Source organism: Eumetopias jubatus, unplaced genomic scaffold, assembly GCF_037043125.1.
Source record: "Eumetopias jubatus isolate StellerSeaLion01/CBP00866 unplaced genomic scaffold, mEumJub1_p1.0 scaffold_9, whole genome shotgun sequence".
NCBI lineage: Eukaryota > Metazoa > Chordata > Mammalia > Carnivora > Otariidae > Eumetopias > Eumetopias jubatus.
The window spans coordinates 127,738,108-127,753,368 of NW_028274815.1; the positions used below are offsets into that span (position 1 = coordinate 127,738,108).

General features: G+C 52.9%; 1 protein-coding gene across 6 annotated transcripts in view; it reads right to left on the minus strand.

Moving 5' to 3' along the window:
• The window catches only part of SULF2 (sulfatase 2), a 112,763-nt gene that overhangs the window by 84,059 nt on the left and 13,443 nt on the right, over positions 1-15,261 (minus strand). For 5 of the 6 annotated variants that reach the window (XM_028121892.2, XM_028121891.2, XM_028121893.2 and 2 more), the window contains exon 2: positions 1,748-2,023. In XM_028121892.2, coding sequence (XP_027977693.1) covers positions 1,748-1,922 — 175 coding nt within the window. In that variant the 5' untranslated portion in view covers positions 1,923-2,023. Of the gene's footprint in view, positions 1-1,747; positions 2,024-8,646; positions 8,805-15,261 lie in introns of those variants that run through there. The other variant, XM_028121890.2, reaches the window with a different exon arrangement.

A 15,261-nucleotide genomic window follows, 5' to 3' on the forward strand; every position in this document is an offset into this window, starting at 1 on the left:
TGCCTCAGGGCCTTTGCACGTGCTGTTTTCCCTTTTTAAAAGGTTTTTCTTCACAGTACACAGTAGCACTGACGATTAGAAGGGAAATCTATAGGAGGAAAATGCACAAGGCATTGTGTGTTTTCCAATACAGTAGCGACAAGCAGCTATTGAGCACCTGAAAGGTGGCTAGTCCTAAAAGAGATGTACTCTAAGTGTAAATTACAGGCCAGATTTCAAAAACAATATAAAAAAATGTAACTATCTCCTTAATGACCGATATGTTGAGAGATAATCATCTGGACATATGGGGTTAAACAAAATACGTTATTAATTTCATCTTTTTTTTAGCATTAAAAAATGTAGCTACTAGAAAATTTAAAATTGCTTATGTCATTTGCATTTGTGGCTCCCATTATATTTCTATAAGGCAGTTCTGTGTATGGTTTCCTGTTGGAGAAATAGAACCTGTGAAATCAGTGAATTCAAGGTGGTGGTGGTGGGGGGAGAAGACACAAGCTAGGGAGAAAGAAGGCTTACACTGAGGGAGACCCCCCCAATGGTGAGCTGGAAATATCAGTGGAGCTCGAGCCTGGGGAGCAGAGGGTGCAGCTGAGACAGACTCTGGAGGGCTCGCTCTTGGTGGCCTCGGGTGTGGAGGCTTGTCCTCAGGCAAAGGGACACGTCGGGGAGAAAAGCCTCACGCAGGTGCAGCACCCACTGCTCAGGGGGAGGAGCCTGTGGTCTGGTGTGGGAGCGCAGGCCCGGAGCCAGGGCGGCTTCTGCACGGGGCCAAGGAGCGGCGGGGGTGGCTCGCGTGGGGAACGAAGGCACTGAGACTGTGAGCTGGAGAAGCCCCTGACATGCCTGCCATCGGTGCGAGTGAGCTGAACCCTAGCAAGGGTCCCTGTCCTCACCCGCTTTACCCGGAGCCAAAGCACCGCGAGGGGAGGGAGCTCCGCACAGGGGGCGGCCAAGCTCATCCTCCTGAGGCACCATCTTTGTGAACAGGGTCAGGTCACTAGCAAGAGTGTCTGCCCTCCCTGTCCCTGGATGCCACCAAGGACGGCTGAGCCCACCTGAAGTGGTTAAGATTGGAGGAGCAGGGCTCACACATGCCTATGTTACACACACGTACACATAGGTACAAGTACACACACACACACGCATGAACATGCACGCGTGCGTGCGCGCGCGCACACACACACACACACACACACACACACACACACACACACACACACATCCCGGCTGGCTCCTCCTTAGCTTCAGTGTCAGCTCAAACATCACCTCCTCTGAGAGGCCCTCCCTGATTACCAATCCAAAGTGGCTCCCCCTCCCTGCCCCCATCCGGCACGGCACCCTCTGTAGTATCACCAACCCATTTCTCCCTTCTTGAAATGATCTTCCCCGTGACCTTGCTGATTATCTGTGTCCCTCACTCCATGACAGTAGGGATAATGCCTGTCCTACTCATTACCGAAGGTCCAGGCTCTACGATCTTGCCTGGCACACAGCAGGTACTCAATAGAAACTGGGTGAAAATAATGAATTGGTCTCAACATCTCTCCTTAGGACTTCTGGAGCAATCCAGGAAGGGTTCTGCCACAGGAATGAGTTGGAGACCCCTCGCCTTGTGGCCCAAGCTGCAAATGCACATGTGTGGGACAAACCCCCATGACTTGGTTTACATCCAAGCAAGCTCCACAGGTCTCCACGGCCAACCTGCGTCAGGAGCTTCAGAGCCTGTGGGCCGCCGGCTGCTTACCCAGCTCCACGTCCTGGTCGTCTGTCAGCACCAGGATGATGTTGGGGCGGATATTTCTGCGGTCCCTCTGAAACCTGCCTTTCAGGCGGTGGTGCGACAGGAACGCTGAACTTCCCCCCAGCAGAGAGAAAACGGTTGCGGAGAGCAAGCAAAGCAGGAGGCTGGGGGGGGCCATTTTACGTTCCACCGATCCGGGGCTTCTGGCAGGACCCACGAGTCTGAAGTGGCGTTTTGTGGATGTGTCTCTGGTCCCTTCTTCCCGCTCTACTCACGGATCTAAAGTAGGAGGAAAAGAATCAGGTCAGTCTTTACGTAAAGGCCGCCTGACGGCTCGGGCTTGCATAATGATTCCTGGCATGGACAACGAGGGTTCCTCTGATCAGGGGGAGCCAGAGCAGAGGAAACCTAACTCGGAGAAAGTGAGAAGGAAAGAACTTACAATGTGCTCAGGTAACAGAGTGGCAGGAAAGCCTTCTGTGACCGCTTCTGCAGACAGATTTCTCCCCTGGGCCAGCAGTCTTCTGAACGTGCTGGTGGCGGCCCTGGCCCCAGTCAGATAACCAGCCTGTCTCTGAACCTGCCAACTGGTTCAGCAGACAGATCAGCCCCAAAGAAAGGAAAAGAAGGAGCCCAGACTGGGGGAACAGATGTTTCTGGGGGCGGGGAGGCAGAGGTGAGCAGGACACAGTCCCCACTCTTGGGCAGCATGTGGCTCAGGTAGGGTGTGGATGAGCAGGGCTACACAACCCTGTGTGTGTTCCAGTCACGGCTCTGTTGCTCGCCAGCTGGGTGTCCTCCCCATCAAGCCAGTAGGGGACCTCAGTTTTCCCGCGAATAAAATGGGGAGACAGGGTTGTTATAGGCGCTTAAGCCAGCAGGGATGTGTGTGAAGGCGCCCTGCAGACAGATCCCATTGCTGGACAAGTTATTCACATGAGTTTTAAGTCTGCAGAAACAACAAAAGGACAAAAGGGAAAACTGAGGGCTAAAAAGCTACGGGAGAAGAGCTGTCACAGTCTGTTGCGACCTCGGTCACCCCCGGGCACCCCCAGGCCAGATGCGGTCACAAGCAAAGGTCGGAGGGGAGGCAGGATGGCGCATCTTGGCTTGGGCGGGTCTGGTCTCCTTCTGCGCTTTGCTCTCTGTGGTCATTTTTCTACTTCTTGAGGAAATGAGCCTTCAAGCCTTTCCAGATATAGACTTTGGGTCTCATTTATTTAAAACGAGAGAGAGTGAGCGAGCAGACTTGTCAGGAGGAAACCAAGCTTGTTGGAGGTGGGGCCGCGTGACCTTGAAGGACTCTGCCCACCTGCCCCCAACCCTTGCCAAAGTCCCAGCTCAGGGGACTCATCAAGGGCTCTGGTCCATAGAAGGGGACGCGCCACTGCAACAGCCCCCTAAACGGGCCCCTGTTTCTACCGACCGCGCCCGCATCCTCCAGTCTCTCCAGGGCACCGGCAGGATCTTCCCCAAATGCAAATCCCATGTTACCACTCTGCAGGCCTGGCCCGGGCTGACACCAGCAAGGTGTTCAGGGCACAAGACAGAAGGGACTCACTCACGCCAGGTGGCACCAGTGCGAGGCACTCACTTCACTTTGGCCCCAGTCCTGTCCCTCACCTGCTCAGACCCTCCCTTGGCTTCCCCAGCCCAAGGAATACAATACACACTCCCTACCAGGGCCTACAGGTGATTCAAGTGATCCAGCCCCGGCCTACCTCTCCTCCTTCCTCCCAATTGCTCCCCAGCCCCACGGGTTTCTTTCTGTTGACACGTCAAGTGTGTTCCTGCCCCAGGACCTTTGCACTTGTTCTTCCTTAAGCCTGGAAGTCTTTTCCCAGATTTATTTTCTATCCTGGGCTCACTCTCCTCTGCCAAGTCTTGGCACAAACGTCACCTCCTCAGAAAGGCCTGCCCTGACTGCCCTAAGGTGGTGCCCCCACGTGAGGCACTCTCTACATTTTGTAACCTGTTTTATTCTCCTCACAATCCCTACTATAACCTGTAATTATCTTAGTTGCCCAGTTCTCCCCACTAAAGGGTCAGCCCCACGAGGGTAGGAAGTAGGCCTGTGTTAATCACAGCTGGGTCCCCAGCACTTAGTACAAAGTCTGTCATGTAGTAGTAGGCACCAGATAAATATTCTGAGAGCTAAAGGAACGGAGGTTTTGTTAAGATGCTCTGAGTTCTGCAGACCGAGGGATGTGGGACTTGGCAGGGCCATGCCATAACCTCGGTATGGAGGCTCAGAGGTGTCACCAACCCCTTCCCCTGTCATCCTCCCCCAGGAAGGGTCCCGGGGTGGCTGCTCTTTGTCCCTCGGACCCATTTTCCACTCTGCTCGGTGCCCCAGGAAGCCAGTCTCGCCCCGGCAGACTGCACCTGCCCCATCTTTGGCTTCCTGCGGGTTTTGTCAGTGGGAGCTCTGCTGGGAGGCTGCTGCTGGGCAGGGGGAGGCAGGACATCAGCATGTTTATCCAACTCTGCTCCCCCCCTTGCATCAGCGGCACCCCGGTGCCTTTGTCTCTCTAGGCTGGCCACTGTTCTAGCTTTCTTCCAGTCCTGGGGGCACCTCTCAGCCTCCGCTTGCCCCTCCAGGCCTGCGGGTAGTGATGCTTCTCCTCCCTTCCTAGCTCCCTCTGGGGGTTGCAAGATTCCTTGTTTGCTCCCTTACCCCAAACTGCTCCTAGAAGTAATGCCTTTAGTCGACACTCCCGGGGGCAGGCTGGGAGCAGAAGCAGGCTCCACGCAGTGCTTCCCTGCCCGGGGGCCTCCAACAGGACATCTGTGCAGGGGAGGGGGGGGATGAGGGTGATCACGTTCTCAGGGGAGCTGACCTGGGAACCGTGACTTTCACAGGCCCCAAGGGCAAGCACCAGCTTCCATCCTGTGGCCTCTCGACTGCCAGATCCACCGCACCGTGTTTTGAGCACCTGCTGTGTGCCACACTGTGGATGGTTAAGACATGGACTTTGGAGTCACTCGCTGGGTGACCCCAGGCAAATAACTCAACACCTCTGTGCCTCAGTTTCCTCATCTATAAAATGGGTGGGGAGGATGAAACAGGTTCATACAGCGCGCTGAGACCACAGCATGGCACACGGAATGACCCAGAACACATCATTCACAGAGTAAACCATTCCTGGATGACGGTCGCTGTAGTTGTGGGTGGGCTGTGACGGGCGCTCTGCCTGCAGAGTCTCCTCCACTCCTGACCACCTCCCCCACAGGTGTGAGTGCTGTCCCCATTTTGTAGTTGAGAACTCGGGGGCTTAATCACGGTCCTGAGATCACCCTGGGGAGGAAACGGCAGAGATGGTTTGACCTCTGCTCCCCCCCGACTGCTCAGCGCGGGTCCCCTCCCCTAAATGCACCTTTCCCAACTACCCCCATTCAGGTGCCAGAGCCCCCGTTGCTGCTCTATCTGCACAACCCTTCCACTGTGACATGGTCTCATTTAAAAATAAAAATATAAATACGTGTTTTTGGAAAAGCAAACTTTCTATCCAAGGGTAAAGGAAAAATTGGCATCGCCGTCTCCAACAAACTAACCCACACAAAATGAAAGAAAGCAGACACTGTTAGTCTCACAGCTTCTCGTTCCTTCCTAAGGCTCAAAGCTGAGCTGTATGCCCACCTGCTTGCCCACCTGTACGTGTTCTCTTTCTAGGTGTTGAAAGGAGTCAAAACGCATTAGCACCATCCCAGACTTTCTGCTGGAGGGAGTGGGAGGCCGGGAGAGGGTTGAAACGGAGACATGTTCCACCATCGAATCGGTCCCTGAATTACCCCAAATCATGGGGGTAGTCCTCCAATCATGTTGTTTATCGGTCTGTGTCCCACCCGCCCCTGGAAACACACCAGGATTCTTTGTGCTTTGCACTTGAACTGATGTACCAACCAGCTCACCGTCATGTGTGAAACGCTCGTTCACGTGCCTTCGGATAGACATCAAGCACTAAAATGAGATTGAGAGGCTTTCCAAGGGATGCCCCACAGCTCTCTTCTGCCGGAAACAGAGAGCTTGCAATGCTCCCGCCCCCGCTCTGTCCATCTTACATTTAATCCGCATTTCCACCCATCCAATTATACCCATTTGATGGATGAGGAAGCCGAGGCACAGAGAGTTAAAAGTACTTTTCCCATTATTACATGGTTAAATAAGTGGCAGATGTGGGGTTCAAACCCAGTCTGGCTCGACAAGACTGCTCAAACAGAAGCCCCTGGAAGCAGACTGCTGGGTAAGTTCCCAAGGCTCCCAGCCTGCTTCCTTCCTCATTTGCTGAATGGAGCAGCAGGTGGCCAGGTGTCCTCTGAGGGTCTTTTGGGGCTCTGGACCTGTGATGTAGAGGGAGGCATGGAGCTGGGAGCTGCAGCCTGTACTGGGAGCTCTGGGCCAGATGGTGAGTGGAGCTGGGAGACGTGATCATTGGACTCTGTTCCTGGCACCCATCCACGTTGGTTTTCTCATGCGCCCCCCCCAACCACAGTCCCCTTCACCCCCTGCTCCCCAGCAACTATAACCCACCAGCCAGGATGCTCCCCCTCTGGATACAAGACAAAGCTCTGTGACTGGAGACTGGTGAATAACAGGGGCTAATTACTTCATCAGATCAAGTCATCAGTAGGTCGATTTTTGATGAATTCCCCCAGCTCTGACTTCCCCTGGCCTTGTGCCAGCCTCTCTGGATGCTGAAGCAATCAATTAAAAATGACACATGGGATTCTGCCTCCATTTTTTTTTCCTCCTCGGAAAAAGATTCAAAGTGGTTAAACGGAGAGTATGTGGTGAATCTGTACAGCACCAGTGGCCTGATGTTCTGACTATCCCTCGGACACCTTGTCTCATTCCCACCAGCTCACTGCAAGGTCCCTCTGACTCCTTCCCTTTGTCCTGTGTTTTCTCAAAGACCTTGGCAAAGGCTTGCCAGTCGAGGAAGACAGCTCTGGAAATGTCCAGTATCCCAGGTGTTCAGAAGCATCACTCCTGCTTCTAGATTTATCGGTTAATCTGCACAGAGGAACAAGTCTCTGGTGGACCAATGACTCCTCGGCCCCATCGACCACAGCTTCGGGGAAGCTCCCGGGACCTTACCCAGGCCTGTCCAGAAAGACCCAGATGGTAGTCTTCCTCTGAGGATCCCCAAATTGCCAGCAAGATTAGCCAAGAGGAGTTTGGGAATGACTGGGCAGCTGAGGGGCTGGGAGAGGAGGATGTGGCCAGAGGCAGAACAAGGCACTGACCTGATGGAAGAGTGCTCAGGGATAAGGGGAGAAAGGGGGCTGTAGGGTGTGGAGAGATGCCCCTGTGCGCTGGGGCCAGCTGGTCCAGACAGCTCGGCCACTTATGTCTTCCTTTACTTTACAAATTTTTATTTAGGGCCTACTATGTGCGAGGCACAGTGTTAGGTGGTAGGATAATTGTGCCTGGATCCTAACAGCCTCCTAACTGGTTTCCCGGCTTCTAACCCCTCCTCCTTCCATCAAGTAGCCAGAGGATCCTGTTAAGACCAAAGAGCCTGTCTCCTTCCACTGACAAGCTCCCGCTTCAAGGGCTTCCATCTCATGCTGAACAAAACCCCAAACCCTGCAAAGGGCCAGTGAGATCCTACACGGTCTGCTCATCCCCTCTCGGACCTCATCACCTTCCATTTTTCCCCTTGCCCACTCGGCTCTGGCCACACCGCCTCTGTGCTGTTCCTTGCACATGCCAGGCATGGCCCCACCCCAGGGCCTTTGCACTTGCTGTTCCCGCTGCTTGGAGCCCTCATCCAGATATCTTCAAGGCCCTTTCCTCACGTCCTTCGGGTCTTTGCTTACATTTTGTCTTTGTAGGTTAGCGGAAATCTCTTCCCTTCCCACCCCTGACAAACGACGTATTTTATCTCTTTCTTTATGGGACCCCCTCCCCACCCACCCTTTACTAGAGTGTCCGCTCCCTGAGGGCATGGATTTTCGTCAGCTTTGTTTCACATCTGTATCCCCAAAGCCTGAAACAGTGTTTGACGCATAGCAGACATCTAAGCTATTTACTGTCTTAGCAGAGAATTTTCTCCCCGCTGGAAAAAACTCCTCCAGCTGTGGTTGGGGTCCCTGCTAACCCCCTTACGGCGCTAGGTAGGGGCAGCCTGACTGTAGGGCGGAGCATGGGACCCAGGTAGAGCCAATCAGCACGTTCTGGCTCCTTAGCTTCAGTGATTGGCCCAGAGGCAGACATGTGACCCGGGCCTGGCCAATGGGAGAGAACAAGAAGAAGCCGTGGGGTGGGTGGCCGGGTGCAGGGAGTGGGAGAGCCATCCCTGCCAGCAACCGGGAGGCTCAGAGGGGATGCTGGTGACACCAGGCTGAACCTTGTGGCTAGTCACAGGGTCAAACAAGTAGCCTTTGCTGCTTCAGCTAATCCGAATTGGGGCTGTCTTTTGCAACAGGAAGCACAGGGATCAATACAGTCAACACCCTTAAGAAACAGGGATGAAGAATAACTGATAATTATGGGGTACTTATCACAGGCCCCGCCCATTTCTCAGCACTTTTCCCGTTAGCTCACGTCACCCGTACAACACCCTTATGAAGTTGGACTTTCTACTTGCAGGTGAGGAAGCTGAGGCACGGTGAGGAAGCTGAGGCACGGAGAGTTTCGAGAACTTGCCCACGGTCATGCAGTTTGGAGGTGGAGCAGCGGAATATCGTCCCTTGGCCCACCTCCTCCCCATCCTCTGTGCTTCCCTGCGCCCTGGGAGGTTCACGTGGGTGGACCACATCAGTGGGCTCCATGCTCTCTCGTTCCTGGTGGGGTCTGGCCAGGGGGGGCAACCGCCAGGGGAAGGGAAGGTGGGAGGAGGGGCCCAGATACTTGGCAGGCATCCTTCCTGCCCAGGTGTTGGGAACTGAGCACATACCTCTATTGCTCTGCTGGGGGCCACAGCCCCTGTGGGTGGCCATCTCCAGGTTCCAGGGAATGCTCCCCACTGTCCCCAGCCCCAGGGATCTGTATATTCATTTTCTTACACTCTGCTCACACCTTTATTGGAGGGCACCATCTGTTTCCTGCAGGGCCCTGGGTGGGTAAAGCAAGCAGACCACACAGCTGAGATTTGCACCCAGATGTCCTGACCCCAGAGCCCTGTCTTGACTCCTATTCTCATTTGGAAACCAATGAATGACACAAGAAGTTGTGGTTAAGTGTATTGCACAAACAGGAAGAAGAAGGGGGAAACTGCTAGCCTGGGGGGCAGTCAGAGAGGGCTGCCTGGAGGAGGTCTTATAAAGTTTAAGAAGCCTAAGAGGAACAAAGTTCTGAAGAATCCACAGGGTTTTTCTGAAGAAGAGGGTGGAGGACAGGGTGCTTCTGGCAAGGGAAACGGCCTGAGCAAATAGCAGGCAGAGTGGGAGGAATGGAAATGTGTGGTCCTGAACCTCACAAGCTCAGAAGTTGTCTAGACAGGGGATGACACAAGCACATCTGTTAAACCTTACACTCCCCTGGCATCTCCCCTTCTTCCCGGTCACAGTTTTTTTCCCAGCCTTTTCTCTTCCTCTCCAGGGCTGTCAAAGAAAGGACGGGAGATCCTGTAACCTAAGGGTACAGGCTATCCCTGTTTCCCCCCCAAGGTGCCAGGGCATCTGGGGGCTCTCTGTGCCTGGTCTTAGAATTCCAGCTGGAGGCAGGGAACCAAGCCAGCTCTCCAGAGCAGGACATGAGACAAGAGAAGCGTCTTTCAACGGGAGGAGGCAAAGATCAGCCTTCAAGACAAGGGCTCAGGATCTGGAAAGGAAATGAGGGCATAAAGAGAAGGGCTTAGGAACCCTATTGCTTGCATAACCATTTGACAAGAAAGCCTCAAAGACCTACTATGTGCCAGGCACAGTTCTTGGCACTGCAGATAAAGAAATGGAAAAGAAAAGTCCTTGCCCCCAGGGAGCTGATATTCTAAGGAGTCAACAGATCAAAAGCTAGAGTTGAAAACCTCCAGCTAAAAGTGAGAGGTGACAGGATTCAAAGTAACGGCAAACCACGGGGAACTTTTAGGCTGGGACCATGGAGTATAGTTAGAATTCAAGGAAAGCTTAGAAACGATATATTCAAGGCACTGGAAAGCTGACCATCACAAGGTTTTGTATGTGAGGTGAGTGGGTGTTTGGGAGGCCATATGATTCGCATGCCCGAATATCGGAGCATCTGTGGTCGAGTACTGTTTCATGATCAGCGAAAAAAAACCAGACACAAATCTCTAGTCTCATGGAGCTGACAGAGAGAGTGGAGAAAACCAAGCAGACAGATACGTGCTAAAATGCAGCAGGGAACAGGCTGAGAATGGGGAGCAGGGCGATGGGATCTGGAGCCAGACAGCCGGCATTCAAATCTTGGTTCCACTGTGGACTAGTTGTTGGGCAAGTAACTTACCCTCTTGTAGCCTCAGTGTCTTCATCTGTAAAGTGAGGCCAATAAGAGCACCTAAAGAGTTGTGAGGAGGAAATGGCTTAATTCCTGTGAAGCCTTTAGAACAGGACTGTATACAGTTAAGTGCCCAATACATGTTGCCTAGCATTATTTGTTGGGTTTGGGCCAACGTACTTTCTATAACAGCATCCAGTTTTCATTTGGGGGATCTTCTCCCCGATCCCTGGTCCATAAGGTTCAAATTAGGCTGCACCTGCAGAGCTCCAAGGCTAGACCATGGATCCAGACCCGAGCCAATCAGAGCCTTCCAATCCCTGTTCCTCAGTGATTGGCCAATCAGAGTAATCTGGGCATCTTGGCCTGACTAGGAGGAGATGCCTACCCTTTCCACCTGGCTAACTGTTCCATGTCATTCCACCACGAAGGTAAGGGAAGACTGAGGCCATCTTGCCTCATGTAGAGGTGGAATGAAGCCAACACACAGAAAAAAACAGAGCTGAGAAATGGAACATACTTGGGTTTGGAAACATTTGAGATCTGGATCTAGCTAAACCTGAAGGAGGAAGATTTACCTCTGGATTCTTTGTTTCAGGCGCCAATAGATTCCTTTTTCTCTTTTGACTAGATTGAGTTGTTTTCTTTCTTCTTAGGTCAGCTTTCTCACACATTGACTCCTTAGGGACATGAATCAAATTCTCTTTGTTTCTTAGGTTGCTCCAAGTTGCTTTCTTTGTCACTTGCAACCGAAGGAAGCCAAATGGTAGAGCAAGCTGGAGACAGAGTGTTGACTCAGGTGGCTACCCAGCCACCTCCTGCCTCTGTGTAGAGAGACCTCACAACATGGCTTGCTAGCCCTCAGCCTGGGCCTGGGCCCAACTCTCTGCCTTACTGTAGGCAAACTTTCTTCATCCTTATTTGTCAACCGATAAGAAAAAGGTGGTGTGGAAAAGCAGAAGGAACGTGGGCGTGGGAGTCATGAATTCTGGTCCCAATTCGGTCTCGGTTTCCTCATCTGCCAAGCCAAACAGACTGTTCCTGGGCACGGCCCTGAAGTTTGGGATGGGTGGGGTCTGACAGGTGGAGAGAGGGCCTTCCCTGGCCACCCTCCTGGAAGCAAGCCTCCCTGTTACTCTTGGCCTCATCCAAATTTTGTTCTCTTCAGAACACTCATCACACATATGATTCTTTATGCACTCTTCTATTCTGGTCTTTATTTTGTGGGGGTTGTTTTTTCTCTGGAAGCTCTGCAGGGGTGGGGCTGTCTCTCTTTTTTTTTTTTTAAAGAATTTTTAAAAAAGATTTATTTATTTGAGAGAGAGAGCCCTTGCAAGCAAGGAGAGGGGCAGACGGCGGGGGGAGAGAGAGAGAGAATCCTCAAGCAGACTCTGCACTGAGTGGGGAGCCTGACGTGGGGCTCGATCCTAGGACCCTGAGACCATGACCTGAGCCCAAACCAAGAGTTGGACACAACTGATAGAGCCACCCAGGCACCCTGGGCTGTCTCTTTTCTAAAGAGTCTCAGCCCCTGGCACAGCCTGGGTGCTAATTCTTCCAGTTAGTCAACAAATGCTTCCTGAGCGCCTACTACGCACAGGCCCTATCCTATGTGCTGGGGATCCAGAAATAAACAATCCTTCGTGAATCAGACACAAAATAAATCATAAGCCTGAGGTGATGAGTCTTAAGGGTGTGAGGCAAGAGAGGGAGGTGAGAAGTGCTGGTGGGGGGAAGGCGGCATCTTTAAATGGGGGGGGGTCAGTCGGGCAGAGTCCTGAATCAAGTGAAGGAATGTGCCTTGCAGATACTTAGGGGAACGGTGTTCCAGGCCTAGGGAGAAACAAGTGCAGATGTCCTGGGGGAGGAGCGTGTCTGGGAGTCTGCGGCACATACCGGGGGCATGTGTGGCTGGAGTGGAGTTGAGTGATGGGAAGGCTAATATTTGGAGTGGAGGATCTGGAAGGTTCCTGCCTGGGAGTGTTGAGATTGGATGTAGGTTTTAACAGGATCCTTCTGGCTGCATGTGGAGTACAGACTGCAGGGCGTGAGGGTGGACTGAGGGAGGCCAGCAAGACAGCTGCCTGGCCAGTGCTTTGACCAGGACAGGGGCAGTGAGGAGGTAAGATGTGAGATTCTGGATATTGTTAATGAACGAATGAATGAATGGAGGATAGACCGGCACACGCCAAGTGCTCCAGTGATTATTTCTAACAGTTGACCGTCAACCTTAGCAGGAGAATATTTTTTTTTTTTTTTGATGCTCAGGGACTCATGATCAGGGACAGCATGGCTGGCTGGTCTCTGCTTTAGAATGGCTGAGGCCGCAGCTGAAATGACCGAAGGGCTGGGGACTTGAGTCATCGGGTGGCTGCTACTGGCAATTGGCTAGGACCTCCTGGCCAATGTGGCAGGTTCCGGCTCGGAAGGTGGGTGCCCCAGCGATGGGCAATGCTGCCTCAGTTTTTCCAACTGAACTTGGTCTTCTCTGCTGTCCCCCAGTGTCACCCCCACCACATTCTCTTGGTTTCACAAGACTGGCCGGATTCAGAAGGACGGGACAGGACCCCACCTTTCCATGGAGGAGTGTCAAGGTCGTGGCATAGAAGAGCATGCTGGCGAACTTGCAGCCATCTTGGAAACACAGGGGGACCTGCCAAGCCCTGGAGGCCGGGGCACTACGGTGGGGAGAGCCACGGGCCTCTCTTGGGCACACAGCACCCTTTCTAGGAGGTGAAACTTAAACCGAGTCAGATTCCGTCTCTGCATCGGGCGAGCTTTGGAGTCTGTGCCCATGCCCAGTTCAAAGATCCCTGAGCCTCAGGAAGCCCTGGGTGACCTGAAGGCTCCCCGGACCCCATGCCTCCGTCTCATATGACCCAAAGGGGTTCAATCAGTGGTGTCAGGTCCAGAAGGTTCTGAAGGGAGCAGAAGAGGCAAAGAGAAAAGCTTGCGCTGCACATGGAAAGCCTCTCACCCCCATACTTCAGAGAATGGAGCTTCTCCGGTTTTATCGGCATCGAAACCATGAATGCCCCCTTAAAAACAAAACAAAACCTTCTCCCTCCTGATTTTTAAGTAGAAAGGAAGCCACCAACAAACCCAGAAACCCCAAGTGAAGTGTGGGACCAGGTTTCAGGGAACTGGCCCCTAACTGCCCTCACTTCCCTCCTGCTTTGGTGGGAATGACACTCCTGAGGCTTACCCCTTGGCCCTCTGAGCCCACGGCCCCTGTGCCCATGGAAGCCATCCAGGAGGGAGGCCGCCATGCCCGTGTCATCATGTCATTGGGCAGCTAGCTGGCTTGTCAGGGGTGGGCGCCAGGCCATTCTTTGATTTGGTGGCGGGTGCATTATAGGGTGTCTACAGCCTCCCTGGCCTCTCTCTGTGGGACATGTGAGTACCACCCACCCCTAACCATGGATAGCAAAAATGTCTCCAGACATTGCCTCACGTCCCCTGGGGGATGTAATCGCCCCCAGGGGAGAAGCCCTGCCATAAATGGACAGCAGCATAAAGAAACAGATGCAAAGACATTGCAGTTGGACTCTTGCTTGCCAAGGGCACTGAGCTTTTTCTTACAAGGGGAGCAGGCCGCCTTGAGGACCACCAAGGAGGGGTTACAGGGACTCCTTCCCTGATGACTCAGAAGAGAACACCCTGAAATCCCATGTCACTGATGGCATGACCCCTAAAACGTGGCCCCTAAGAGGAGGGCCACTGGGTCCTGCCCACCGGAAACCACGCCTTCACCCAGTCAATGGGACTGGGTTGGCCAGAGCCCAGGGGGCTGGCCCACGGCCGAGGCTCGGAAGCCTGGATGTTGGTGGCCTTTGTCTAAAGTGGGGCCTCAAACTCAAAATGCCTGCAGGAGCTAGGCAGGAGAAATGAGGGACATGGTCTGGATTTAGGGGGACGGGTTGGGGGATGGGGACTGGACCACAATGGAGAGGTCATTTCTAAAGGGAAGACATTCAGTACATTTTAAACACTAAGCACACCAAACAAAGCTCCTCTGGAGCTTGGCCATAGGCCTATTTTGCAGCCCTTCAAAGCTGTGTGATCTTTCCTGAGCACCCACTATGTGCCAGGTGCTACGTAGGATGTTGGGAAGCAGCCATGAACATGGAGCAGGTCAGGCCTCTGCCCTCAAGGAGCTGACATCCTGGTGGGGGAGACAGATAATAAAGGGAAATGAATTTCAGGTCGTTTTAAGAGCTTTGAAGAAAATCGTCAGGGACACGGGATAGAGAGTAAATCAGCGGAGGCCCCTAGAAAGGGGTGATGTTTCAGGTGAGACCAGAAGGTGGTGAGAAGCTAGTTGTAGGGGAAATGCTTTCTAACCAAGGGAAAAAGCAAGTGCAAAGGTCCTGAGGTAGGACTGAATTTGGTTGGTTTGAAGAACAGAATAAAGACCAGTATGGCAGAAGCAGGAGTGGCAGCCTGCCATAGAGGAGGTTGGACATCACCTTCCCCCAGCCCACACCTTCCAGGTAGGCCACACCTGTTGTTCTTGTGAAGTGTTTAGGGGAAATGGGAATCAGACACAAATTCCCACCTCTGTTCTTTGTTCTTTTGTCTCAGCTGTGGACAAAGGCTTCCCTGGGAGCAAGTTACAAAGTTATTTCTGCAAAAGGCCTTTGGCCAAAAGCAATAAAGTTGGACCTGAACAGAGTCATTATTCACCCCTAATTGTGGGCTGGCTCTCAGTGTAGACTGAGACTGTAGACCTCAGCCGGGACTGAGGATTCCAGTCCCCTATTTTTTAACCCCACACTCTCTTGGTACAGTTGACCCCGACAGGACATGCATTTATGGTTCCAGAGGCTGTATATAGTTCCCTTCGAAAAGAACATAAAGGGATACAGATCTGTTTCGGCGGCCCGGGTATTAATCTTCTCATTCTTTCTTCCCTTTCCACCCAAATCCACAGCAGTGGGCGCCATCCTCACCCATCACAGGCCCCTGCAATTAGCAGATGAACTTCTCATTAGCTCACCTTGGAAACGGCCCGGCGCTTACAATTATTTGAGAAGCTTGTACTCATTGGAGGGGGAAAGGAGTCGGAAGCAAATTTTACCAAATAAGTCACTAAATTTAGAGACGCGAGTGGAGAGAA